General features: G+C 36.4%; 1 protein-coding gene across 4 annotated transcripts in view; it reads right to left on the bottom strand.

Moving 5' to 3' along the window:
- Positions 1 to 26770, bottom strand: part of LOC117983692 (zwei Ig domain protein zig-8-like) — a 157705-nt gene that overhangs the window by 13429 nt on the left and 117506 nt on the right. For all 4 annotated transcript variants that reach the window (XM_069499471.1, XM_069499472.1, XM_034970312.2 and 1 more), the window contains exons 3-5: positions 8101 to 8234; positions 5906 to 5983; positions 5330 to 5462 (exon numbers count right to left, since the gene is read on the bottom strand). In XM_069499471.1, coding sequence (XP_069355572.1) covers positions 5330 to 5462; positions 5906 to 5983; positions 8101 to 8234 — 345 coding nt within the window. The remainder of the gene's footprint in view (positions 1 to 5329; positions 5463 to 5905; positions 5984 to 8100; positions 8235 to 26770) is intronic.

The raw sequence follows: 26770 nt of genomic DNA, 5'->3' as shown, positions 1-26770 counted from the left end.
TCGCCAGCTATCTAGACTATTCTATATCAACGGCCTACAGGAATGTTTTTCTGGTGAATTTTCACAATACGTCAAGTTGATAGCCAGTGAAAGTGCCATTTGAGCAAACTAAGTTGGGAAGACACAGAATAGATTTTTTCTTCTATTGGAAACTTAATATGTATTGGAAACCTCAATAATTATGTATTATGTAATCTACACTTTTTTCCCTCACGATATATTTAAAAACCTAAATCCACGCAGGCAAAGCCGCGTTCATCATCTAGTAATAAACAATCTTTTCAATCGTAAAAATTTAACAATTCGTTGCGATAATGTTTTTCTTATAGAGAGAAAACGCCAAGCGAACTTTAAATACCTACCAAAGAAGGAAGAAAATTGCAACGTAGTGCTTGCAATTAGCACAAGTTTGCAACCGTTGCCAAACAATGAAGTTCAAAATTAATACTTGAAGTTTTAATTATTACGACTAACAATAGCATTTATTATATAATATCAAACGCAATAAGATTTTTAATTTAATTTAAGACAATTCAAACGATTTCTTACTTTATCGTAGATACTTTTATACTTAGGTACATACAGACAAATTTTGGAGATAACACTAAAATAAAATTGAAGCCAAAGGCCGCACCTGCCTTGAAGATGCGCTCACATTCACTCTTCTTTTGAAGGTACCAATATTAGATATAGCAAACGGGGGGAAATTTCTTTTTACTTATTTTATTTTGAGCAATTTAACGAAATAATTTCATGTAACAAAAATTATTATATTAAAATAATAAATAACGTCTATTTCCTGAATATTCACAAACTTTGAAAGCCGAGACCAAGTTTAAAGCTCAAATTTTCCATGTCGTTTAAGAGGCAAGATGCCAGGCAAGTATATAAACTACTAATAGAGAGAGAGCCCGCGAGTGCCAGACCTTTTTTATTTTATAAAACTCAGTTTCTCTTCGTATTATCCCCAACACAGGGAGGAACGATCAGCGACTATGAAGTTTGGATCATGGTGGCTTTGGGAGATAACAGGTAACAATGGTTTAAAAAATTCTACGTCACAGTATAAAGTCTAATTTACTACTATAACTTTTAAATTTTAAGGCCAGGAGATTGCCATGACGTGTCTCGCAATGCATGACGTGATTTCTAATAGGAACTATTCCGAAGAAAATTTACGAATTGGACGTAAGATTTTTTACACCTTTATAACTTGTTATCTTCCAAAGTTACCATGATCCAAACTTAATAGTCGCTGATCGTTCCTCCCAGTGTTGGGGACAATACGTAGATAAACTTTTAGATTTTATAAAATAACGAAGGTCTGGCACACGCTGGCTCTTAGTACATAAGGAAACAACCAAATCGCAGCGTAATGTCGCCGTACAGTCTGCAATTGTCGCGAGTTTGCGATAACTTTCCAAACAATGGGGGCTCAAGATTAAGATTGGAAGTTTTAATGATTAGGAAATTGCGTCGTAATTTATGCTCGCAGCACTTTTATATCCGAGAGCAAGGATACTTTGACGATGAAAACTTCCGCATTGTTTCAAACGACAATGGCGCTGATTCTGTTGTGTTTTTCTAAACTAAATTTAGACTATCTGCATCTTTTTCTTTTTGATATTGCAAAAAGGGACGAAACATGAATTTTACATAATTTTAGTGCACGCTACAAATTTAAACAATAGGCTCGCGGCAATAGGCGAATATATAAAGTTAAAATGGTACGTGAGAAGTCATTTTCTACGCATAATAACAATAATTATAACTACAATTTTTATAATCATACCCGTATTTACACGGGAACTGGTAAATACAATTAACTACCTATTTAATCATGTCTTACTTGTTAAAAGTTTCTAAAAAGTAAATTAGGCGTTAAATTTTAACAAAACCTACTTCTTTTTTAAGAAACTTAATAAAACTAGATCACATTAATCTAAGCCTCAGCCATGAGTGCCGGCAAGACGCCAGACGGCATTAATTACTGAGAACGCGACCAAATTGTAAAGTCGAGAGTCGCCAAATTGCTTGCATTGTCACGACATAGGCCAAGGTTGTTCAACATTGAAAGTAAGTATTCCTTCAGTAAGTCTTCTTCTTCTTCCGTACCTTATCCCACGCTACGTGGGGTCGGCACAACAAAGGCACAACATGTCTTCTTCATCCACTCACTTCTGTCATCCGTCAACGCATTATCCACCCCTTTTACACGCATATCCTCTTTCACGCAATCTATCCACCTTTTACATTCTCGTTTTTATTTAACATTCTCCTAGTGACATGGCTTTTTTCCCTCCGCATTACATGCCCATACAATGCTAGCCTATTACCTCTCATCTTTTCTACCACTGACGCTATTTTCAAACTTCCTCTTATATATTCATTCCTTATCTTATCCATCCTTGTCACTTGTCCTTCAGTAAGTCTAAGGGATGATTTATGGCGGCACGTAGCGGGCGCGGGCCGTGCCACGCACGACGCGCGGACGAGGCACGGATTCTAAACATGAACATTTATATGAAGCAGTTTATCCGTGTGACTTTCGTGCCCGGACACGGTCTGGTGAAGCATAAACTGCTTCATATATAATGTCACGGCTCGCGACCGCCACGTGCTGGCAAAGTCATCATCAGTTCTTAGACCTTAATTTTTACATCGATATTTTGGTCTCTCGTTTTGTCATGACTACTCAAAATACGAAAGAGCTAAAATGTTTCCTGAGATTTCGTCCGGATTTGGGTCAAACTCCCTTGAGAAATCCCTGATTTTTTCGAGATAAAAAATCTCTAGTCCATCTCCGAAATTGTCGATAAACGAATGACAGACTTACAGACACATCATCATTATCAATTCATTAACGGCCCACTACTGAGCCGACTCTCCTCTTTAAGTGAGAAGGGTTTAGGCCGTAGTCTGGATTGGCAGGCTACCAGACACATACAACGAAAATGTTATTATGAAATTACGGATAAAGCACTCAATATAACCTAACCAAAGTGGATGAAAGTTATATGAATCTTCTTTGTAGGTATATCAGTGAAATAGTATAATAACAAAATTTAAGAGCGTGACCAAAATTTCAAGGCAGGTTTCGCTAAATTACTTTCAGTGTCACGACTTTTACGACAATGCAATTTTGATCCAAAATTAAATGTTTTTCATGTCTCAGCTATCCTATTAAAGATGAAATTTTTCCCTCTGCTTCCCAAACAGGAAAATTTGCTTCCTCCAGTAAGTAATTAGGTTGTCGTGCTACGCAAGGGACTTTAATGACATTTTCTCTCTTAATGATATTATTTTCATTCGCGTTGCAGTGTTCTACATCTTTACAATAGTTGCAATATGACGACCTCCCTGGCACAGTGGTATTTGAGCTGTGGTCTTATCAGTCCCGGGTCCCGGGTCTCGGGTTCGATTCCAGCAAGGATTTGGAATTTTTGGTCTGAAAAATTTCTGGTCTAGTCTGCTGGGAGGCTTCGGCCGTGGCTAGTTATCACCCTATCAACAAAGCCATGTCGCCAAGCGATTTATCGTTCTGGTACGAACGTGTAGAAACCAAAGGGGTTTGTTTGGGTTTAATAAAAACTGCCATATCGCTTCCAGGTTAGCCCACTTCTGTCTTAGACTGTATCATCACTTACCACCAGGTGATATTGCAGTCAACAGTCAAGTACCCTTATTATAAATGCGAAGGTGTGTTTGTTTGTTGGTTTGTCCTTCAATCACGTCGCAGCGGTGCAACGGATTGACGTGATTTTTGCATGGGTATAGTTATAGACCTGGAGAGTGACATAGGCTACTTTTTATCCCGGAAAATCAAAGAGTTCCCACAGAATTCTTAAAAACCTAAATCCGCGCGGAGGAAGTCACGGGCATCAGCTAGTAAAAAATGTTTTGATTTTCGTTTTTCATTTCACCAGTAAATACATCCAAATATAGGGACTTGACAAGATTTGCCGAAATATATGGCGTATTGGGAAATTCGCTAAATGAGATTTTGTATTGACGTGTGAAACGCGAAGCCTTTTATCGTATTATCAGTATTTTGCTGGGTTTAAGTACTTCCAACTTCTTTGGTTTATGTTACGTGCACAGGTCGGGCCACGAAGGGATCCGGTCAAAGAATCATTTTAGAATCGTAAAAAGTAATTCATGCTAGAACATTCTTTGTCCGGGCAAAAATCTATCAGTACCATTATTATAAATGCGAAAGTGTGTTTGTTTGTTGGCTTGTTGGTGTACTGGTTTGTTGGTTTGTCCTTCAATCACGTCGCAATGGTGAAACAGATTGACATGATTTTTTGCAAGGATATAGAAAAAGACCTGGAGTGTGAAATAGGCTACATTTTATCCCGGAAAATCAAAGAGTTCCCACGGGAATTTTAAAAACCTAATTCCACGCAGACGAAGTCGCGGGCATCAGTTAGTAAACAATATTTTTTTCTTTAAAAAGGATATTAGCCAAGTTTATCATGCTGACATTCACCTTTCCCCTCCAACTACGCTTGTGCTAAGAGTAGGTAGGTACGACAATAGTGCAACAGTGGGATTTGAACCAGTGACCTTTCGGGCTTCAGTCCGCTCTTTTGACCGATGAGCTATCGAGGCTCTAAATTGCATGGCTTCGGCACGGTACGGGTACGGCTTTGAATGACGTTGTGTGAATTATCTCTTACTAAGCTTGCGGGAAAAACGTATGAGATTAGCCTAGCACTGAGAATAATTGAGTGCGCTTGAGAAGGCATATGTCCAACAGTAGATAAATCAGTACCCATAATATTATAAATGTGAAAGTGTGTTTGTTTGTTGGTTTGTTGGTTTGTCCTTCAATCACGTCGCAACGGTGAAACGGATTGACGTTATTTTTTGCATAGGTATAGATAAAGACCTGAAGAGTGCCATAGGCTACTTTGTATCCCGGGAAATCAAAGAGTTCCCACGGGATTTTTAAAAACCTAAATTCACGCGTACGAAGTCGCGGGCATCAGCTAGTAGATAATAAAAAGTATAGTAGGTACCTACGCTGTCGCGTCCTGTCGGTCGAGATCTAATATTACTTTCCTCTCCAACTAAGCGTTAAGCTTATACTTAGAGTAGGTACGACATTAGTGCAGCGGCTGACCTTTCGGATTTCAGTCCGCTTCTTTAACCGTTGAGCTATCAATCCTCTATTTATGTATCTCTCTATATATGAGGCTATTGATGGCAATCCAGGCATCACCCCGCCTCTACCCCGATTGCCATCTCAACCTGTCGCGGACTATGCTGTGGTACACACTAATTGCACTTCGTTTTAATATCAATTGATGCTATTTTCACTTACCTATAACATTGAGTTGAAATGCTAAAGACATCTTCGGCTCAGTGTTCACTTGACATTCGTAGATTCCAGCATCCCTTTCTTGTGGAAACTTGATCTGCAAAGTCCAGTTCTCCGATTTGTCAGGCCGAATGACCTAGATAACAACAGGAATGGATTAGTCACTTAGCTACAGTACGCGGCCAAAAGTGATGATCATCGATCCTTAGAAGGAGATATCAGATTTGTATAGCACCGTCTCGGTCGTTGAAGCCGACTAAACGTCAAATGGGTATGAGTGACAGAGACAACGACTATTTTTGTAGCGTTATTCGTAGCACTGCCGCACTGAGCCACACCGCCGCGTTCTGGTACTACGAATAATGCTAAAAAAATATTTTTGTTAATATAAAATAATATATTTTATAATAATAATATTTATTATTAATAATATTTTTCACCCTTAAACTTGATGTAAAAATGTATCTAACTGCAATTGAGATAGAATCTATGTCATTTTATTACTAACTATTATTTTATACATTCTTTTTAATACATTTTGTGTTTGCTTGTTTATTTACTAATTTGAACATAACTTACTTGAAACCTCTGGTCAGACGTGTAGGTTAAAATTCCAGCAGTAAGTATATGAAGATCTCTTTTCCTTATCCATGATACCTGCAAAAAACATACAGTTCAACGGGTCGTTGTAGAACGTACTTACATACTTTCGGCCGCGTACTGTATATCTTTATCTGTGATATATTATATCACAGATAATACTACTGTATATCTTACTACTACTACTGTATATCTTTACTGTGTGTGTACTGTATATCTTTATCTGTGATATATTATATCACAGATAAAGATATACAGTATGTGGCCGAAAGTAATGTACATCGACCTTTAAATGGAGATAGCAGATTTGTAGAGCACTGTCAATAAACCATAAACGGTTCCGTCCACGTTGGTAACCAATGTTTCGTAACCAGTTACGTCACATTACTTCGTCTTTATAGGTAGGTACGTCGTCTTTCTGTAACTTGTATTAATCAAGAATATTATCAGGGTTCGTAACTAATAAGATTTTTGTAACTGGTTACTACGAAAAGACGTAATTTTAATTCTTACTCCGTTACGAACCGGGTAAAAATATTCTTGATTAATAACCAGTTACGAAAAGGCGAAGTGTTAATCTTATTTCGTAGCTGGTTGCCAACGTGGACGGAACCCAATAAACTACACAATTGATATTCTTCCAACATTTGTTATCATAGTTTGTTATAAATGGTTACAATATTTTTCCGTTCTGCTCTATAGCCCCAAGACATTGACCCCTCTTTTGACGATGGCAACTAGAGCGTGAACTACTTACTACCTACATACACAGCTACATGTTTCGCGTTTGTAGAGAACATAGTATTTTTTTTGTTTTATTGAATCTAAAAATCAAACACTACGAAAATAAAGATTTTACTTTTTAGGATTCTGTATTCGGACCCTATTTCTAAGCGTCCACTGTCTCTCTACCCGTCTGTCAGTCTGTCTGTCTGTAAATTAAAAAAGTTAAGAAGTGCATAATCTTGTATGGAATGGTATGGAACCCTTCATTTGCGACTCCGATTCTCACTTGACCGGTTTTCTATATCTTCAGGGCAGAAAGATAGTGAGTCTTATGGGTAACTTTGAGTTAGTACTTAACCTCACACAAAAAAGATTACCTACTGGAACTACTTTCAAATATCATAACTAAATCTTTTTTGTCATTTACTGTATGGAATGAATCTCAAAAACTCATCAAATAATGCATTAAACCCTAGTGTAAGGTACAAAACACTAGCTTAATCCAGCGACTTCGTCTGCTCGGACTACACAAATTTCAAACTCCTATTTTAACCCCTTACAGCCCTTTCACACGGCGTCCAGGTTTTTGCAGGATCCCGTTTTACGCTAAGCACGCTAGCATACAAACACATTCGCCATCAAACGGGATCGTGCAGAAAACGGGATCCTGCAAAAAACTGGACGCCGTGTGAAAGGGCTGTTAGGGGTTGTATTTTCAAAAAAAATGTCTACGTCGTAATTTAACTGTGTGCATGCCAAATTTCAGCCCGAGCTATTATACGTTGGTAGATAAGTCAGTCAGTCACCTTTCCTTTTATATAAAAGTATTTAGATAATGAGGTTCGAAATATAATAATATTGTTCACGAAAAACTCTTTTTCTGGCTTCAAAGGGTCCAATTGTCATTGTTTGTAAGCGCATTGAAATTTATTTCCTCCTACAAGGCTTTTCTGCCTTATATTTAACCGACTTCAAAAAAAGGAGGAGGTTCTCAATTCGTCGGAATCTTTTTTTTTCCATATACATATACCCTCGAGGCATTTTACTAAGCCGTTTCGATATAAAAAGTACAAAATACTTTCGGCGAATGACAAAAATATTTTACCTCTCATTCATACATGCATATGTGTTTACTTATTATACTTACACTAATCCTAATCCTAATTCCTAATATAATATTATAAATGTGAAAGTGTGGATGTTTGGATGTTTGTTATTCAATCACGCAAAAACGGCTGAACGGATTTGGATGAAATTTGGAATAAAGATAGATTATACCCTGAATTAACACATAGGTTACTTTTTATTCCGGAAAATCAAAGAGTTCCCGCGGGATTTTGAAAAATGTAAATCCACGCGGATGAAGTCGCGGGCATCAGCTAGTATTACAATAAAACTGAAAGCCAGCCTTATCTAATAATAATTAGTAATTTAAATATAAAACTTACCGCTTTGTCACCAAGATGTTCAACCCTACAATGCAGAAAGGCAGTCTGCCCGACCACGGTAGTCACATTCCTCGGCACGTTATACTCGAAGTACGGGAATGACCCCTCGCTGTCGTGGCCGAAATGCGCCGAGCCTGCAATGTGAACAACGCTGTAATTATGTTAATACACTCATTAGTTTACACAGCATAATTTTGCTTTGAAAATTTGCCGCTACATTTAAACTATTTGAGCGCATAGAAATTTTTGAATACACTTTGAAGTGCATTGCTCTGAGTCTAAATATACCTACCTATATAAAAAGAAAAGGTGATTGTCTGACTGATTGATTTTTTTAATCAACACACAGCTTAAACTACTGGATGGATCCGGCTGAAATTTGGCATGTACGAGTAGATAGGCTATTTATTATGAGTTATGAGATGACGTAGATATCCGCTAAGAAAATATTGTTGAAAATTGAGCCCCGAAGGTAGTAAAATAGGGGTTTCAAATTTATATAGTCCACGCGAACGAAGTCGCTGGCATGAGCTAGTATGTCTATAAAGTGAAAGGATTACTATTATAACAACTTTCTACTTTTTTTTAGGAGTTTACTAATTAATAAATGGATATAATTAATGCACCACATTTTGGTCCATAATATTATTTATTTGCAGAGTATTACTTCAAATAATAATTACACATCAAAAGGTTAATTTTGGTAGATGAAAACATTATCTTGTAGTACAATTTAATCTGAAATTAAGTACCTTATAAATAAAGTAACACGACAGTAAGCTTGAGAGATTGAAAATTTTCCATAGACGTATCAATTTATCATTAACAGCCTAAATGTTTATGAAATTCTGCTTATGATTGCGCTCAAATGGAATGGTAAATGATACGATTAGCGTAAACAAAGGTGAGTTGATTAAGACATTATTTGGGTCTGGAAAATCAGAGCAATATCTAATGGAATATGAAACTCTCCAGTATATCAATAACTGTAGGATCTAAAGGTCCCTATTAACATTCAAGACGTGTTGACAAGTTACTGAACTTTTTTTTTACATCTGTTGGTCTAAATATATAAAAGGAAAAGGTGACTGACTGATTTATCAACGCATAGCTCAAACTACTGGACGGATCGGGCTAAAATTTGGCATGCAGATAGCTATTATAATTTATAACGTAGGCAACGTTGAAAATTCAACCCCTAAAGGGGTGAAATATGGGTTTGAAATTTGTGTAGTCCACACAGATGAAGTCGCGAGCATAAGCTAGTACTACATATTTGTTTTGTTTACTATGGTTGACTAGACCTATTCTTTGACTTCAAATTACATTAATATTACCATCATCATCATCATTATCAACAGTTAGACGTCTACTGGCTGGACAATGGACATAGGTCTCTTGTAGAGACTTTAACACACCACAGTCTCGCGCCACCTGAATCCAGCGGCTTCCTGCAACTCGTTTGATGTTGCCTGTCCACCTAGTGGGGGGTCTTCCAATGCTGCGCTTGGGTGCGAGGTTGCCATTCTAGCACCTTGGAACCCCAACGTCTACCGGTTTTCGAACTATGTGCCCTGCTCATTGCCACTTTAGCTTCGCAACCTGTTGAGCTATGTCGGTTACTCTAGTTCTCCTGCAGATCACCCAGTTTCTGATTTGATCACGTAGAGAAACTCCAAGCATAGCTCTCTTTATCGCCCGCTGGGTGACTCTGAGCTCTCTTATAAGGCCCATACTTAGCGAACATGTCTCCGATCCATAATTTCAGTGGCAACACGCACTATCCGAAGACTGTTTTCAAGCACTGATGAATTTTAGACAAGAATAATATTATTCTTGTCCAATATTCCTCTCTTTGGATATCCAAATAATGTTTTATTCCCTAGCTAATTCTATTCATAATTTTCACCAATCATCAATTCATCAAAAACCAGAAGGAAACATTACTGCTAGGCGCTATCAGTAATAGGTGAATTCACTGGTGAATTCAATACCGGTTCAGTGAAACCATAACAATGCCGTAATCGGGAGCTCTATTTGCAAAAACCTATAAAGTACGATGAAACTGTAAGTTGTGGAACGGGTAAATGGATCGACTTACTCAATCTACTCAATAAACTATAACTCCTTTACAGCCATACGTATTGCGTAATAACATGTTTATACCTATTTATAAATGTTTTAGCAACTGACCTAAATAAATAATACAGCGACTTCATTTCTTCTCTCATTTAAAGGTTTTTCTGAAAAACAGCTCTCTGACCGGAATATCGGAAGAGATTTGCTGTCCATCGGAACATGGTATCGGAAACTATAGTCGTCCTATTCCGTTGACATTTCCAGGCATGGAGAGATGCCAAAAAACTTCGGGTTTGTGTCATTGTACCCTGCCATAATATAATATTTTCATCGTATTTATTATTTCACCTATTTATATAAGACGTGATTTTTTAAACGCCAAAGAAGCTTAATATTTTTTTTCCGTTATTTTATTTTTCGTTCCGTTAGTATTCCATTATAAGTTAGCCCTTAACTGTAATTTAAACTCGTGGTAAGTGATGATGGAGTCTAAGATGGAAGTGGGCTTACTTGGGAGGAGTTTTTATTTTTTTTGACTAAGCGATATTTAAAATATTGGACAAGCATCTTTAATTAAAATTTTCTAGGGTAGGTTAATTATTACTGAATTAAAGCAAAGAGAAGTTTTACTTTTAGCATATTTGAAATTCATAAAAACAAATGTCAGAATATCAGGTGTCAACCCTGAGTCCCTGATAGAGTAAAAAGGTATTCTGTCTACGGCATTTTTGATAAATTCTACCCGAAGTTGAGGAAAGATCCAACATTGCCCTCACTGTAATGCGACACACTAGCAAAGTGGGTTGTAATTATGTTAATAGACTCATTAGTTAGCATGACGCAGTTCACCTTTGAATTTTGCACTAAGTATATAAAGCTCAAATACAGAGCAGCTACTCTATTTGGTAATGTATAGTGAATAACTGCAAAGATGAAAGGGAATGAATAACATTTCACTGGGTATTCTATAAAAGTTCAGCATTGCCATTTTTCCTATTTAAAATTGTGTAGTTTATTTTATTACACTTTACGTAGATTTTTTTCTTAGATTGATTAATTATGTTACGGCTCAAAAATCAGCAGCAGCGGGGTCTTCTCTGTTTGACCTAGGCCAAAACGGGGGGTACAGGCCTCGAGGCTCAAAAATCACCTAACTAAACAAAAAAAATCACAGGATAGAAGATAGATGGAGTAGTTAACTAGAGCAAACCCAGGCTCACAAAGAAATAGTATTGCCAATAATGCTGATGATTATGATAAAAAAAATTTTTACAAAAAAAATAAAAACCGACTTCGATACACAAACACTAAAAATTGAAAAATAATTTAATTTATTACCGAATATATTATGTATACAAGAGTTAATATAGTTCCATAATAATATTTTTAGTGCCGGTGCCAATTAGCTTTAGCTGCGCGAATCGTCTAGACTTCATATTTTTATGAGACTCCACAATGGCACCTCATTGGCACCGACCCCAAAAATATTATTATGGAACTATATTAACTCTTGTATACATAATATATTCGGTAATAAATTAAATTATTTTTCAATTTTTAGTGTTTGTGTATCGAAGTCGGTTTTTATTTTTTTTGTAAAAATTTTTTATTTCACAATTTTTAGTGGCCCCATGGAATTATGCTATGACTGGTTAAAAATCTACTGTTTACTAAGCTATTACACTGATCGCGACCAATTTACTCTTATCCGTTGAGGAGTTCCAGTATCTATCTTCGAAGATGTTCATCAGATCTTCACCAAATTTAAATGGGACCAACTTTGAACTATACCCTTTCAAACAAAAAAAGAATTTTCAAAATCGGTCCAGGCGTCTTTGAGTAATCGGGGAACATACATAAAAAATAAAAAAAAAAAAAAAAAAAAAAAAAAAAAAAGATTCCGACGAATTGAGAACCTCCTCCTTTTTTTGAAGTCGGTTAAAAATAACTCTATTTAAGTAAATAAGACTGCACGATATACTTACAGATAGAGATAGGTGGAAAAATCGACTAGAGCAGATCCAGGATCACTAAAATGAATCAGTACCCTTATTATTATAAATGCGGAAGTATGTTTGTTTGTTTGTTTGTTGGTTTGTTGGTTTATTGGTTTATTCCTTTGTTGGTTTGTTGGTGTGTCCTTCAATCACGTCGCAATAGATAAAGACCTGAAGAGTGACATAGGCTACTTTTTATCCCGGAAAATCAAATAGTTCCCACGGGATTTGTAAAAACATAATTCCACGTGGACGAAGTTGCGGGCATCAGCTAGTAAATAAATAATCTTTATTACCAAAAAATATTTGTAACGAAAATTTTTAACCACTGGCTCCTAAAGAAGTACAAACTGTGTCATGGTAAAAAGCTCAGTACCTACTGATAAAACCAACACTGGAGGATATATTCAGAGGGAATGGTGGAGAAATCGACTGGAGCAAGCCCAGGAAAGGCTGTAGCGCTGATGATGATGATGAATAATTAAATTGTATGCATCTGGTGATTTAAAATAAAACACAATTTGATATACGATTGTTACTACAAAATTCAACAGGTAATTCAAATACTCGTATTATATATAAACAATGACAAACCTGTGGTGTGAAAGGTAAATCTGGAAATAAATTTCCACGCGCATTTGTAAAACATTTACGCGATAATGTTTTTTGGAATTTCGTTTGCAGCCCGTCGCAAATGGAATGGCAAATGAAACAATTAGCGGAAACAAAGGTGACTTGATTAAGAAATTATTCGGGTCTCCGACAGCATCTTGGTTCTAATGTGGGCATCCGGAAGGTTTATATCCGTGAATGGGCCTCCGAGACCCCTTTTAACTTTGAAGTGTTAGTAAAAAGTTTGTTGTTATGTGTTATATTAGTTTATATGTGGTGTTAAGCTTTCAAAACAGGGCCATCGTTTAAATTTCGTTAAAACAAAGGAGATGAACAAAAATTGTATGGATGGGTGCCCCAGAATGTACAGATATAATAATAATATGTGCCATATATTATAGTAAAAATCTTATTTATTTATTTATTTATTTTACACTTTATTGCACACAACAGAAAGTAAACATTGAAAAAAACACAATACAGGATCTTAATCTAATAGCTGTAGCATGCAAAGGCGGCCTTATCGCTAAAGCGATCTCTTCCAGGCAACCTTTGACGAAAGGAATCACGAAAGCACGGGTTGGTGCGGCAGCCGAAAATGGCCCTAGGTATATTATATTATTATAAATATACCTAGATATTATAAAATCTTCTATTTTAAGAAAATTATTATAAAATCTTCTATTTTAAGAAAAGAATGTCGCATGTTGTTTTGCAGTCGTGGCATTCAATTTGTGATAGGCATAAAAATACTTCCCGTAATGTAAAAATAAGGGAAAATCTTGGACAAAATCGATTTAAATTCTTATTTTTTCAATTATTTTCAGTGACTGCTTTTAAATGTAAATAGTTTTTCAAAATTCATTGTATTTATTCCAATAAAGATGGCAAGCACATAGGCATGAATGGCACACATTTGTCTTCGGTTTCACCTCGCAACTGCGCAGTAGCGAAATTATACGCGACATGTCGTTGACATAAACGGCGAGTGGCGCAACAAGACAGTCAAGGTGAATAATGTAGAATGTAGATGCATGGTAACCATCGATGTATAAGATTGATGGTAGTTTTACAGGAAGCCAACAGATCAGAGTTAAGAAATCTAATACTGATAGATATAGATAGATGGTGGTTTTCTTTTAAATCCATACCAATATCATTGAACCACCATCTGATTAAATAACTGACCGGGTCCGACTTCACTCAGTGGAATTATTGAAAACCTTTTGTAATGGTGTTCTAAGTTTAAACCAGCTGTACCAGGTTGGGCTTACTTGGTCACGTGACTAGGATACCTACGGCGTTGCGACCCTTCGACGGCTCTTGTCTCTTAAGAAAGAGAGAGTAAGGAATAAAAGTTTAAGCGACAAAACGAGAAGTGTTGAATAAATTTTAGGCCGCAGCGCTGTGCAAGCTCAATTGCACTCAATTGCGTCGCTGCAAGGGTCACTATTTATTCAAACGGTTATCTTTGGTCCTTTACCTGAAAGGTATTATTAAGTAAGTATTCTGTCTCAGTCAATCAGTTTATGTATACAGATTATTGTGAACCAAGAGAGTTTTTTAAGTATAAATAATATTGTAAGGATAAAATAATTACATTTAAGTACTAAACACAGAGGCGAGGATAAGAAAGCCGACAGCACTGAGCTCGATAAGTATTAAGCTCTGGTATTAAATAATCACCTGCTAAATATCTCCAATTATAATAAAAGCTTGGGTTTAAAAGCGTTTATCGAACTCCGTATTTTATAAAAGTAAGTGACAATTTGGGCTTCTAAAAATGACACTTTGACAAATTGTACCCATCTCTGTATTTAATAACTCCTCGTGCATTTAAAATAAGGAATGGGGAAGGTTATTTCGAGAATTTCTGCCTAATTTTATCAAAACTTTTTATGGCATAAGGACTATCAATATTCACCACTAGATGATGCCCGCGACTTCCTATGCGTAGATTTAAGTTTTTCAAAAATCAAAAAATAAAGATAAAGAGCCTATGCTAATTTTCGGGATGCAAGCTACCTCTGTACCCATCAAAATCGGTAAAACGGGTGGGCCTTTAAGAATCCCGTGGGAACTCTTTCATTTTTCGGGATGAAAAGAAGCCTATGTCCTTCCCCGGGATGTAAGCTAACTGTGTACCAAATTTAATCAAAATCGTTTATATTTTTGGGCCGTGAAAAGCTAGCAGTCAGACAGACACACTTATAACATTATAGTATGGATTTTACTGTATGACTCACCATGTCCATGTAGGTATTTTCATGCTAATATTACTTTTCCACAGAATCCCCTGACGGAGCCTCGAAGCCATTCCCAAAACGCATTAGATAAAGTGTAGCGGGATAGAGCGCGTCTTGGAACATTTCCCAAGAAATAAATTCCAAAAAGACAATGCCTATTAAATTATTTGAGTTGGCCTTTTAAAACACCTCTGGAATCGTAAAAACCGGCTAAATGAGATGTGAACCGCGCGATTTAAGTCGCGCAATTTAGCTAAATGAGGGTAGGCTACAGTGTAAAAGGGTCGCTGGGTGTCACAAAGTTGAATGCGGTATTGTTTGTACAAAGTTAGTTTTATTCATTCAATAATAAGAGCTGGGGAGAGATAAACAACACAATGGTGTTGGTACTTTTGCTATCGAAAAGTTTCACCATTGTTTTTGGTATAAAAATAAAGTTTTTTTTATATTATTGTAAGTGATACAAACTTTCTTTAATCGAAGTAGCGCATTAACTGAACTTTGACACTGTTTCCTTTATTGTTAGTTAGTTTGTTGTGAATGTTGTTAACTGTTTACGATTGTAACTTTTGCTCAAGCTAGAAAAGTTGTAAAGTTGCATGACCGAATTCCACTGGATACTCTGACCCACTGACGATTTTATGATTCAAGTTTTTTTTTAATTTATATTTATTATCAGTAGGTACCCTTATTATAAATGCGAAAGTGTGTTTGTTTGTTGGTTTGTCCGTCAATCACGTCGCAACGGAGCAACGGATAGTCGCGATTTTTTGAATGGGTATAGTTAAAGACCTGAAGATAGGCTACTTTTTATCCCGGAAAATCACAGAGTAAATCCACGCGGACGAAGTCGTGGGCATCAGCTAGTATAACATAATGTTATGATGTCATTTAGGAAGCCCTAGATACATTTAAATGTATTGGCATTATTTTTTTTTTTTTTTTTTTATTTTGTTTATTTGAAAGTAATCAACAGCGTAAATACATAATTATTATTTAAATTTAAATCTAGGTATAACAGAAGGCCAAAAGAGATTACTTAAAATTATAATTAAACTATTTTAACAGAATAGAGTTAGAATAAATGTAGGTATATACAATAATAAAATAAAATTACAACAGTGTGTGTATGATTGTATGTGTGTGTGTATGCGTGTGTGAGTGTGTGCTTATGAGTATGTGTGAGCGTGTGTGCATGTGTGTGTGTGTGTAAATGGGAGTGTATGATTGCATGCATATTTAGATGTTAGCTACTTTTTTTTTTGTTTTACGATGATAGTTTCTTAATTCCTTTTTAAATTTATTGTTTGATAGGTAAAATAAGTCAAACTCAGCGAACTGATTGTTATAAGTACGTACCAAGCGTGGAATTATAGAATTTCGCGCATAATTTGAGTTAGATTTGGGAACATTTAGAAGGCGCGTGTGACGCGTTCTTAAAGGTTGAGCATTAAATGAAAAGGCTGAGAGTAAGCTAGGACAATCGATTGAGCCGGTTAAAATTGCTTGCAGTAACAACATATCACATTGTTCCCTTCTATGTTCCAGTGAGCCGATACCGTAGTGAGTACACGCTTCCTCATAACTATTAAATTTTTTAAATTCTTTAAAAGCTAAGTATTTAAGAAACTGCCTCTGTATGGTTTCAAGCCTATATTATTTTACTATCACAACTACGAGGTCGTAATATGGAGAGTAGGATCTGAGTACAATACGACATAAAAGGCACCACAATAGTTGAGATTTTGGCAACTTGCCGCGTCTTGAGTATGTCAATGAATGGCTCGCTGTACATTTTAGACCATTTTTGGTAATGGATAAAATTTATGATTTTAATGTGGGACTCTGTTCCATAGGAGAAAAAAATGAAGGTGAAAAAATACACTTGACTAACAGCTCTTGCAATTGATGCGAGAATGCGATTGATGAAAGATAAAATTAAATTAAAAAAATATATATGGATATTGTCATTAATAAAACTAGGTTTTCTCCCCGTCCATAGTCGCTTGTACTGGCAGGTGCAAACTGCAAACCCAACTTTGTTGCTGACTGTACCTATACGGTAATTTGTATGATTTTATAAAACTCTAGAGTAGGTAGGTATTATACTTGAAATGTGGTTAAGTTTTATTTCCTTTTGTGAGAGAATATAAGGTAGAGCAATGGTAATTTTAAGTGTTTTTCCTATTTTCCGACACGGTTCATTTGCTTCTGGCGTTTTATTCCTATTGTTATGGATGTCTGGCATCCATTTTGTATTACCGCTTCGTAAAGATGCTTTTTGGAGTTCCTTCCTACCGATAGGTTAATAACACGAATATATTTGGTTATACCATTTATGATATACCTAGGTAAGTACTTTAATTCTTTGAGTTCTTTCTTTTCCCAGATTGTTGTAATGATCTGAAAGGTCAGCATTTTTACCGACGAATATCTACCTAAGTAAATATTTTATAGGTATTGTGCAATAGTAGAAATGGCGGAACCTATCAATTTTTAAAATTTATGTTTTAAGTTTTGCGAAGTAGAATTTCTCTATTTTCCTATAAAATATTATAAAACTCTGTCCTCTGTGAAAGTCTTATGAGTGTTCCTAGTAATGTTATTAATTTAACTGGCTTAACTCGGTAACCCTATCCACTTGACCCTTAACTAAGCTGCTTATTTTCTACTTAAGCGAGTAGAAGTTCTATAGTTCTCGCGCCTGTATGGTAAACTCTTTACTTGCATGTTTACGATAAAAAGAAAAAGGCGACTGCTATGTGATAAAAATAATATTCAAATAAGTATTTATTTGAATATTAATTTATAGGGGATATGAGGCGGGGGGGATGCCCCGCATACCACACGTTACCCATGCTCCCCCGCACCAGGTGGTGTGCGGGTGCGATTGCCACCTTGACCTGTCACGTTCTATACCTACTTACAGTACGCAGCAGAAAATATTGTTTGTCGACCTTGAGAAAGAGATAGCGGTTTCGTAGAGCGTTGTCTCTGTCGTTGACACCGACAAAACGTCACATAGGTATGATTGACAGAGACGACGCTCTACAAAGCCAAAATCTCATTCGAAAGACCAATGTACAATATTTCTTGCCGGCTACTGTATGTGTTCTTTACATAGGCGAATAAAATATAATATGCTTAATTAATTCGTCGTTGTTAACTAGTTTGAACTACCTACTTCTGTTGAAATAGTTTGAGCTGTATGTTGATCTGTCAGTCAGTCAATTTCTTCTTCTATATATGCTACAGAATACATGTCCTTTATTTATGTCCTCCAGATACATATATTCGGAAAAGTAAATAAATTATATCAAATAGGTATATTTTTCGGATAATCCGTACGAATATATATACTAATAAGTATAAATGCGAAAGTGTGTCTGTCTGCCTGTCTGTCTGGCTGCTAGCTTTTCACGGCCCAACATTTGAACCGATTTACCGGGGAAGGATTTAGGCATAGGCTTTTATTTCGGAAAATTGAAGAGTTCCCACGGGATTTTTAAAAACTTAAATACACGCGGATGAGTCCCGGGCATCAGCTAGTTCTCAATAAATAAAGGCTAAATCTTTTAAAATAGTACTGAGCAAAGTAATTCTTAGAAGTGCTGCTATAATTTATTTATGTATAACAGGCTTTACTCTAAAGTCTACCGCACTCAGTTTGACCTGCTCAGTGTTCGAATAAGTAGCTTAGTTGCAGGCGGAAGGATTTTGTTTACAGGATTGGAAATTCTTTTTTAATTTTCCAAGACGTAGATATACAAAAATAATACATAGAAGAAATACATATTATATTTGCCTAAACAAGTCACCGCTAAAAAATGTACACAATTTTTGAAGTTTATGTTTCGATATTAAAATTGAATCGGTTACACTTCCAAATGTAAATAAAATTTCATTTTTTAGGGTTCCGTAGTAAACAAGGAACCCTTATAGTTTCGCCATGTCCGTCCGTCTGTCTGTCTGTCTGTCCGTCCGTCCGTCCTCGGTTAATCTCAGAGACCATTAGTGCTAGAAATCTGTAATTTGGCATAATATTAATCACGCCGACAAAGTGGTGAAATAAAATTTTGATAAATATTTTTTTTAGGGTAGCTCTCCTACATGTAAAGTGGGGATGAACTTTTTTTCTCGTCTACCCCATAGTGTGGGGTATCGTAATAGGTCTTTTAAAAATACTGTGGGTCTGGGAACATCATTTTTTGATTACTATATCCGTTTGTAAAATATGATGTTTTAAAGTGTCAAGTATATATAATCAATTTTAAAGGAAAACTATCATGGCTAAGTAGGGTTCACAAGTTAAGGAGTTACATCTGTTTTTCGAGGATTGTGACTACGGAACCCTACACTGCGCGTGGCCCGCCACGCACTTGGCCGGTTTTTATTTTATTTTGAGAGAAGTTGTGTATACCTAACCTACTTTTACAAATTATAGGTTCCTCTTACAAGTCACGATAGTGTTAGTGGCATCAGTTACTGAAATAAGCAGCGTTTATGGACGGACGAACAGACGGACCATATGATTTTTTTATCCTTACCATTTTTGTATGGAACTCTAATAAAACCACAACTGCGCCCCATATAAAACCGCAGACATGGGAAACAAATCTGCCAAAAAGTGGAAATAAGCCAAGCATGTGATGTCCGACTGGCAAAGGCCGTAGTACACTGGGTGCTACAGATGATCAAAAAATGCCGAGTACAGACCTATCTATCGCCTAGTGCGACGAACTCGAGGCGTATTTTGATAGAACCGACTCGAACTAGCAGACAAGTGTGAAAAGTGGAATGTGGGGAAATATTGGGAATCTTAAGAAATATAAAAAATAATTTGCTGGTAAGTAAAGTAAAGTAAAATATGCTTTATTGTACACCAAAACCAAAACAATAGACATATAACAAAGATAGCATGTACAATATGCGGCCTTATCTGCGACCTAAAATAGCGATCTCTTCCAGGCAACCTTAGGGTAGAGGATATTATAAAATTAAAGAAAGCGGAAGGGGTGTACTAATTTAATAAAGTAAAAAGATATAATATACTTATGTATATATATATATATATATATATATATAAATAAAAATACAACAGTAAATAAGAGAGGAATAGACGACAGATAAGTGGAATAAAAAGTGGAGTGGAGTGGCTGGTCATATAGTTCACCAGTCATTTTCAAATGCAATGCACGCGTGGCGCGAGCGGCGCGGTTGAGACTACGAATATCGTTATTCATTATAGTATATAGGTACCTTATGTAACCAGCTTAAGCCGGAAACCACACGACACTTGACCCAGTCGCGGGTCGCGACTAAGCCGCTTAGATTTAAGCGAAAGTGTTATTCTTTTGACTGAAGCGAGGGGGAATTCTTTACCGTTCTCGTGAAGATTTCTTGTTTGAACGGGAGCCGCTTACGTAACTCATAAAAAAAGTCATAGGAAATTTTGAACGAAAATATAAGTACCTACTTAAGTAAAAGAACCAACATCATCGTTATTATCAACTAAAGTGAGCAAAGGTGAGACTGCTCTCAGAATGAGAATGGTCTGGCCATGTTCTACCACGCCGGCTAAATGCTGATTTCTATAGACTCAATTCACATCTGTTAATCCATACTTAATATTATAAATCCGGAAGTCTGTCTGTCTGTCCTTCTGTCTGTCTGTCTGTCTGCTAGCCTTTCACGGCCCATCCATTCAACAGATTTTGACGAAATTTGGTACAGCAATAGCTTGCATTCCGGGGAAGGACATAGGCTACTTTTTATCACGGAAAATCAAAGAGTTCCTACGGGATTTTTAAAAACCTAAATCCACGCGGACGAACTCGCGGTTATCAGCTAGTAATGGTATTTTTTAACAAAATTATCAAGATTGATTATTACTATTGGCCGTAAGATAATATCTAATTATAACAGGGGATTGTTTGATCGGAGAATTATAAGGGATATGTACATTGTACATAGTTGAATTCTAATAGATATACCTACATATGAAAAGGTAAAAGGTAAAATAAACACAGCTCAAACTACTCCATGGATCGGGTTGAAGTTTGGCATGCAGACGACGACCTCCCTGGCGCAGTGGTAAGCGCTGTTGTCTTATTAGTGGGAGGTCCCGGGTTCGATTTCCGGCAGGGGTTTGGAATTTTATAATTTCTGGTCAGGCCTGGTGGGCGGCTTCGGCCGTGGCTAGTTACCACCCTACCGGAAAAGCCGTGCCACTAAGCAATTAAGCGTTCCGGTACGATGCCGTGTAAAAACCAAAGGGGTATGGTTTAATAAAAACTGCCATACCCCTTCCAGGCTAGCCCAATTCCATCTTAGACTGCATCATCACTTACCACCAGGTGATATTGCAGTCGAGGGCTAACTTGTATCTGAATAAATGTATAAAAAGATAGCTGTTATGACGTAGACATCCGGTAAGAAAGGATTTTCGAAAATTCAGTCCTTAAGGTGGTAAAATAGGGGTTTGAAATTTGTGTAGTCCACGCGGACGAAGTGACGAGCATAAGTATGTTTGGTAGGTTGATACATATGTTGCATCTAATCTATCCCGTATTCATAACAGCTCGGCATCCTTCACAAAAATGTGTTGTATACGCAAGGACATTGAAGAGAATAAGATGATTGATAACTTATTCTGAATGTAAATCCATCAAATCGTTTAAGCTGTAGAGTGTAGGGAGCGAACAAAGAATTACATACATAATGTAAATATTATATATCATATTCATATCTTCAATACATTTTGGAGAATATGTAGAACCTGTGAGATTAAGAATTTATAAAAAAACCGGTCAAGTGCGAGTCGGACTCGGAAACGAATGGTTCCATACCATCGTACAAGATATAACACTTGTATGTGCTGCGAGTTAATGACAGACAGCGCCATCTACATGTGATTTAAGTAAACTAACTATTTGTGCACGGTTTTCAGATTTTTCTTTTACTTGTACTATAAAACCCTTAACCTGCCTGCCTAATTTTCGTGATACTACGTCAACTGGAAGTACCTACCCTATAGGTTTTTATTCCGTTTTCTTGCCAGACACGACAAAAAGACAGACAGACAATGATATATAATATGTGTCTTATAAGGGTTCCTTTTTGTTTTGAGGTACGGAACCCTAAAAATCTGCGGGTGGTGTGTTACGTATATGTTTCTAATGCCTAAACCTAATGCTGAATCAATCAATGATTTTCCTCTGCTGAGGGGAAACAGGATTCTATTTTGAAACTCTCACAGCTTTGAGTTTTTGTTTCAGTATGTCAGTATTCCTTTCAAACATTACAGTAGATTAAGGTAGATTACTACTTTAGTTTACATTTGCATGAAAGCTTAACATTAAGTCGAGAATATTCCACTGCATTGTTGGAAAACCATTAAAACAGGCACTTTACAGCGAATTACTCTGCTCTAGTTTACCGGATAATTTTACCTACCTTCTTTTTTATTTAAATAAATATCAGTATTGTTGCCGGCGTGTGCTATATTGAGTCCAATTTTTTTTTTAGATTAATACCTTGTACCCATATCTGTTTGACCTCTGACTTTGTACCTGCGCAGTGGGTGATTTATTGTATGGCCAGAGCAAACGTATTTGACCAGAAGAGGTGAAATATGAGAGTGAGCTCACCCATGTCGCGGTTGCATAATATGACATTCTACTATTTTAGTGAAGAAGTTACAACGTGACTTGAAGCTTTAAAATATACGACACGATAACTACCTACCGCTTTCATGAATGAGCCACAAAGAGCTTTGAATATAGAGCTAACCACCTTAAACTTTACCTGTAAAGTTTAGATTGTATATGGGTCTATAAAACAAGCGTTAACAAGGGCCGTGTCTTACACCGCGCTGTAAGCTAGTCAATAAGTTTACTGCTTATTGATAGTAGGTATTTGTATTGGAAAGCTAAAAGGTAGTCTATGTATCCGTATGTGTGTTTGTATTTACATATTATGTTCCACCATAACGCCCAAACTCTGAGCTGATTTGGATGAATGAGATGTCAAACGATTCGTTATTTTAGTCCGGGTGATATTAACAAATCAATATGAAAGATATTACATTCAAAGTGGGGACTTCTGATTTTTTTTTTAAATCGTAATAAGCGGGGAATTGAAACAGGAGAATATTTTTGAGTTCATAAATGTAAATAAAATACAATACCTATTATTAATACCATGCGATGGAAAAACAATTTCACTATTATTTAATTTTATATTTTATTTTAAGAGGAATATTCAAGATTTAGTTTTGAACTTTATTTTCTTACATTATTACCTAGGTATCTATCGCTACGTTTAATGTTTAGAGCCAGATAAAAAACTGTTAGTATTTGTTAGTATTTCAAACTTCCTCAATCTACAAAAAAATAATTATTAAAGGGGGAGTCAAAATAAAAAATTGTATGTTCGTGTACACGACATATTTATAACGTAACGTGACTCTTGATGTTCGTGTTTTAAAATATTAATGGAGAGAGACCTAAAACAACAAGACACCCGAAAAACAAATAAAGACCTATGTAAACGGAATTTTTCCGCACCTTTATGACACCTTCTATGGATTTAAAAATAAAAGCGGCTGCTTTTCCACCAGAGATGTGCCATGCGGCTATGCTGGGAGGAGGTCAAGCTAAGCTACGAAACAATGTACTACGTTTTCACTAATCTTAAGCGGTGTAGCGGAGCTGGTAAGATGTGCTACGAAGATGTGTCGCCGTGAGGTGGATGTGCGACGTAGATGATGCGCGACACGAGCTAAGCATCGACCGATCGATGTAGGGAGAGTGCTACACCACTCGCGCATCCGTAGCTTCCATCCGTAGCACTCATCCGTAGCTCTCATCCATAAATAAACATTCTTATTTATTCAATTAAACTTTTACAAGTACTTTTGAATCGTCAAATGCATCTGCCACTGGTACCATAGCACGCATCCCCCCAAATATAAACATTGCTTCGTTAAACATATTGTTTCCACCAATGCTAATAATAAATAATAATATAATAATAATAATAAAATAGTCATTTATTTAGGCAACTTGAACTTTATTATTATTATTAATAGTGTGTGGAGCAATGACAATGATTGGTGGATATTATAAGTCCCGAAAATTGCTATTGCGCTGGAACCATGTCTCATTAACATCGAAATGACGTCATTTTGACGGCAGCCGAAATAAAAATATACCATCAGCTCGAAACTTCAGTCTAGTGCTGACGTCACTAAAATGGCGGCCACGCGCATTAGCAATTTGCGGGTTTTGTACACACCTATAGCAACGTAGCTGCATATAGTACATCTCTGGGGGAAAAGCAGCCTACGGTGTGACAAGCTCTGCAGCTTGTTCGCAAATTTATTTCTCTTTCTCCAACTCACGGCAAAATGAGCTTTGGAGAATAAGCCGACGTATAAAATATTATAACACGCGGAAAATGAAAATTTTTAATATTTTCTTAAGACCGTACAAAATTTAATAAACAAAGAACATTTTGGCTTTGTGTTCTAAGTTAACAGAAAATATCATCATCACATCTTGTTCGGTATAACGCTTCTTAAATTGATATAATAACTTTACTATTAAAAAATTTATGAGAATTTTAACTTAACTGAGTACCTAATCAATTCACAAAAGAAAGTTTACCTACTTACTTGATAAAGAGTGAATCTAAAGTTCTCTTCACAGTCTACATGCTCGATATTTATTCAATGGATGGATTCCAGATTAGTTTCGCATAGATACCTATTACCTACTCTTTATATTCATCATCATCATCATCATCATCATCATCATCATCATCATCATCATCTCAGCCCATCGCCGGTCCACTACTAAGCACGGGTCTTCCCTTAGAATGAGAAGGGTTTAGTCTATATTCCAACACATTATACTCAAGTGCAGATTAACAGACTTCACACACCTTTGAGAACATTATGGAGAACTCTGAGGCATGCAGGTTTCCTGAGTTGAGTTTAAGTGCTCAAAACACGCATAGCCTCGAAAAGTTAGAGATGCGGGCACGGGATCTAATCCCTGACCTCCCGATAGGAGTCTTAGCCACTCCCACTAAGCTATCACAGCTTTACGGATAGTAGGAATAGCTACTATCAAATTCAGATAACCAACATCAAAGTGTAGTTAAACGGGACTACTGTTGTAAGTATTTAGAAGATCGAGCTTTGACCAACAGTAAAACTTGAATGGGGTCTGTAGGACGCAAGTTGTGGGCATATCGTAAAAGAGTTAAAGCTTCCAGCCAAGTTTATACGGCCTTAAAGTTTAAATGTGAAATCCATGACATCTAGGAAAAGTTAAGTTAGGAAGCTTTTGAAACTTATTTAGATTTTTTTTTTCTTTTCTGAGTAGGCATAAATGTAGATAGAGATTTTTTATAACTCGCTGAGCTAATGCTATTCGTTGATTGTGTACTATTTTGATAGTGTATTATTTTTTATATCGAGCAGTAATTAATTTTATTAAAATAATTAAAAAGTAATTTAAGTAAGTAATTTTAAAATAATAAGTGCAGTAGATAAGTACCTAATATAGGTCAATGATTTAAAAAAATCAAAAATATAGTGCGCGACAGATCGAGATGGCAGTCGGTGTGGGGACGCCGCGCTACCCGCACAGCCCCCGCGCTAATCCGGTGCGGGTGTGCGGGGCGTCCCCCCCCCGCCTCATACTTACCCCAATTGCTATTTCAACCTGTCGCGAACTATGCACGTTTAGGTAGGTATATCTCAACAATAAAACTATGTACCTTTTACATGATATTTTCCGGACAAAAATAAATACTTACTAGATTTTCTACACCGCTTTATCCAATTAAAATTTTAAAACAATTAATAAAGACTGCATAGTATTAACAAGATGTCTTTCTACTTTATAAAAGTTTACAAAGTAGTGGTTGGGTATTGTGCTTAAGTTTCCTTCGTGATGAAGAAAAACTTTTTTAATCGATACTACTCGAGAAATAATTAATCTTCTAGAGAGGCTAGAAAGTTTATGGAGTAGTTACAAAGTTTGAGATGGGCTAGCCGTAATACCTATTGCTGCTTACTATACCACGATTAACCGCCGTACTCAGAGTCGCTTAATCGTTACTTAAGTTTAGTTAAAACGAGACAGAGCTATATCTGTCACATAAATCTCTCTCGTTTTAACTCAATCTTAAGTAACGATTAGCTACTCTGAGTACGGCAGTAAGTGCCTACGCATACTCACAGAGTGAAGTAGAACCAAACCGAACTTATTCATTCATTATTTGTCGCCAACTTATATACTCATTATTGATGTTTATACCTTCAACAATAGCTTTTAATTTACGCACAATAAATCGAGAACAGCAACATAATGTAGAATGAACATTGAACATTCAAAGTCATAAGTCTATAAACCAGATCTAAACTGTACCTATATATCAGATTTTCTTTTGTGCATTGTATTCAACAATGGGGCTTTATGATGTTAAATGTTAATATCACATAATAGTGGCCTTGTTCTAGCCTAACTAGGACTCTTTTTATATTCAGACTAGTGACCCGCCCCGGCTTCGCATGGGTGCAATGTAGATACTAATGTGGTGTCAGTGAGGAATGATTAATAAATAATCCATACTTCCATACTAATATTATAAACGCGACCACCGGAACAGCCCGCACCGCCTCCGTCTCATTTCGTTGCGCGTTAGTTTTAATTTTACGATATT

The sequence above is a fragment of the Maniola hyperantus genome, chromosome 7 (genome assembly GCF_902806685.2).
Source record: "Maniola hyperantus chromosome 7, iAphHyp1.2, whole genome shotgun sequence".
NCBI classification, from domain to species: domain Eukaryota; kingdom Metazoa; phylum Arthropoda; class Insecta; order Lepidoptera; family Nymphalidae; genus Maniola; species Maniola hyperantus.
The sequence above is the reverse complement of the archived record's forward strand: the minus strand, read 5'-3'. Positions and strand labels throughout refer to the sequence as shown.